General features: G+C 48.0%; 1 protein-coding gene across 1 annotated transcript in view; it reads right to left on the bottom strand.

The window, feature by feature from the left end:
* Nucleotides 1-374: 374 nt before the first annotated feature.
* Nucleotides 375-1,221, bottom strand: part of LOC144964287 (uncharacterized) — a 7,558-nt gene continuing 6,711 nt past the window's right edge. The window contains exon 2 of the mRNA XM_078898374.1: nucleotides 375-1,072. Within this exon, the coding sequence (XP_078754500.1) occupies nucleotides 467-1,072 (606 nt within the window). The 3' untranslated portion in view covers nucleotides 375-466. The remainder of the gene's footprint in view (nucleotides 1,073-1,221) is intronic.

Genomic DNA, 1,221 nt, shown 5'->3' with positions numbered 1-1,221 from the left:
TCGAACGTCCAGTTGTGGGATCGATTTTCTCCATTGGGGTCATCGGGTGAAGGTGAAGGTTGCAGGCTGCCCGTGGGAGAATGGGGCGTGGTCGACGCCGGTGGATAGGGTGGTTCCGCTGGTGACGGAGGACTGGGGAATGCCGCGCTGTGGTTAGACATGATTGGGTGGAAAGGGTTCATCACGTTGTTCATGTTCATCCCGTCCAAGCCCTTGAAGCCTTCACGCCCTAGAAGATGTCCACCTAGTGCGAGATGAGCGTGCGCCAAAGGATGGCCCAGAGGAAGACTGGACAGGAAGTTTGTCGTGGCGTTTTGTAAGCCGAGATGAGCGCGTAGCTCCTCGGGCATGAACTTTGACCCTGGAGGAGGAGGAGGTATCCCTTCGGGTTTGGTAACGTTTGTAATGTTATTTTCTCCGCCCAAGAGAAATGGGGGTTTGTGGTTGAGATTCATTGGAGGGGATGTCATTTTGCTGAGAAAACTGTCCGCAATGTTGTTGATAGTGCTACCGCTAGTGCGGTTGAATTGCTGTTGACATTTGCGTTACCATTGGAGTTGTTATTTGATGGTGTGTTGTTATTAATGCTGTGGTTTAGTTTACTTCCGATGCTGCCGTTACCACCGCTACCACCACCGCTGCTAGAGTTCCCCCCATTCCCACCACTGCCACTACTAGTATTTTTATCATTAGTAACATTTCCACTGTCTGAAAACGAATTATTTCCGTCCGCCATTACTCCACCGGAACCAACTGGGAATTTGGGGTTTCCCGCCGTGGTCAAATCCAGTTCTCTCTGTTCAGATCTTTGCTGCATTCTCTCCTGGGCGAGATGGATCTCCTGCTCCCTTGCCCGTATTTGTTGTTTGGAAATCCCGTAAGAATCATCCTGCTGTTCTTTGAGTTCCCGTTCAATTTCTTCTCTCTCTTCCCTTTCTTGTTGTTTGAGTTTTTCGTACAATACTCTGTCAGCTGGATCCAATTTGTCGGCGTTCAGCTCGCTGACTAGATCTCCGCTGTCGCTGAAAGCATCTGATTCAGGTTCAGATTCCATGGTGCTGCTTCCGTTTGTCTGTGGTGGAGATAGAGATAAAGAAGATATTATGATGACGTTGGTTACAATGAAGACGACAACGATGAAGACGGTAATGATGATGATGATAATGAAAATGATGACAATAACGACGATGATGAAGAAGGTATAATATTATATTTCGTGAA

This window comes from Berghia stephanieae, chromosome 2 (genome assembly GCF_034508935.2).
Source record: "Berghia stephanieae isolate SIO BIC M18660-M18661 chromosome 2, UCSD_Bste_1.3, whole genome shotgun sequence".
NCBI classification, from domain to species: Eukaryota; Metazoa; Mollusca; class Gastropoda; order Nudibranchia; family Aeolidiidae; genus Berghia; species Berghia stephanieae.
Note: the sequence above shows the minus strand (reverse complement) of the source record. Positions and strands in the feature narration are given on the sequence as shown.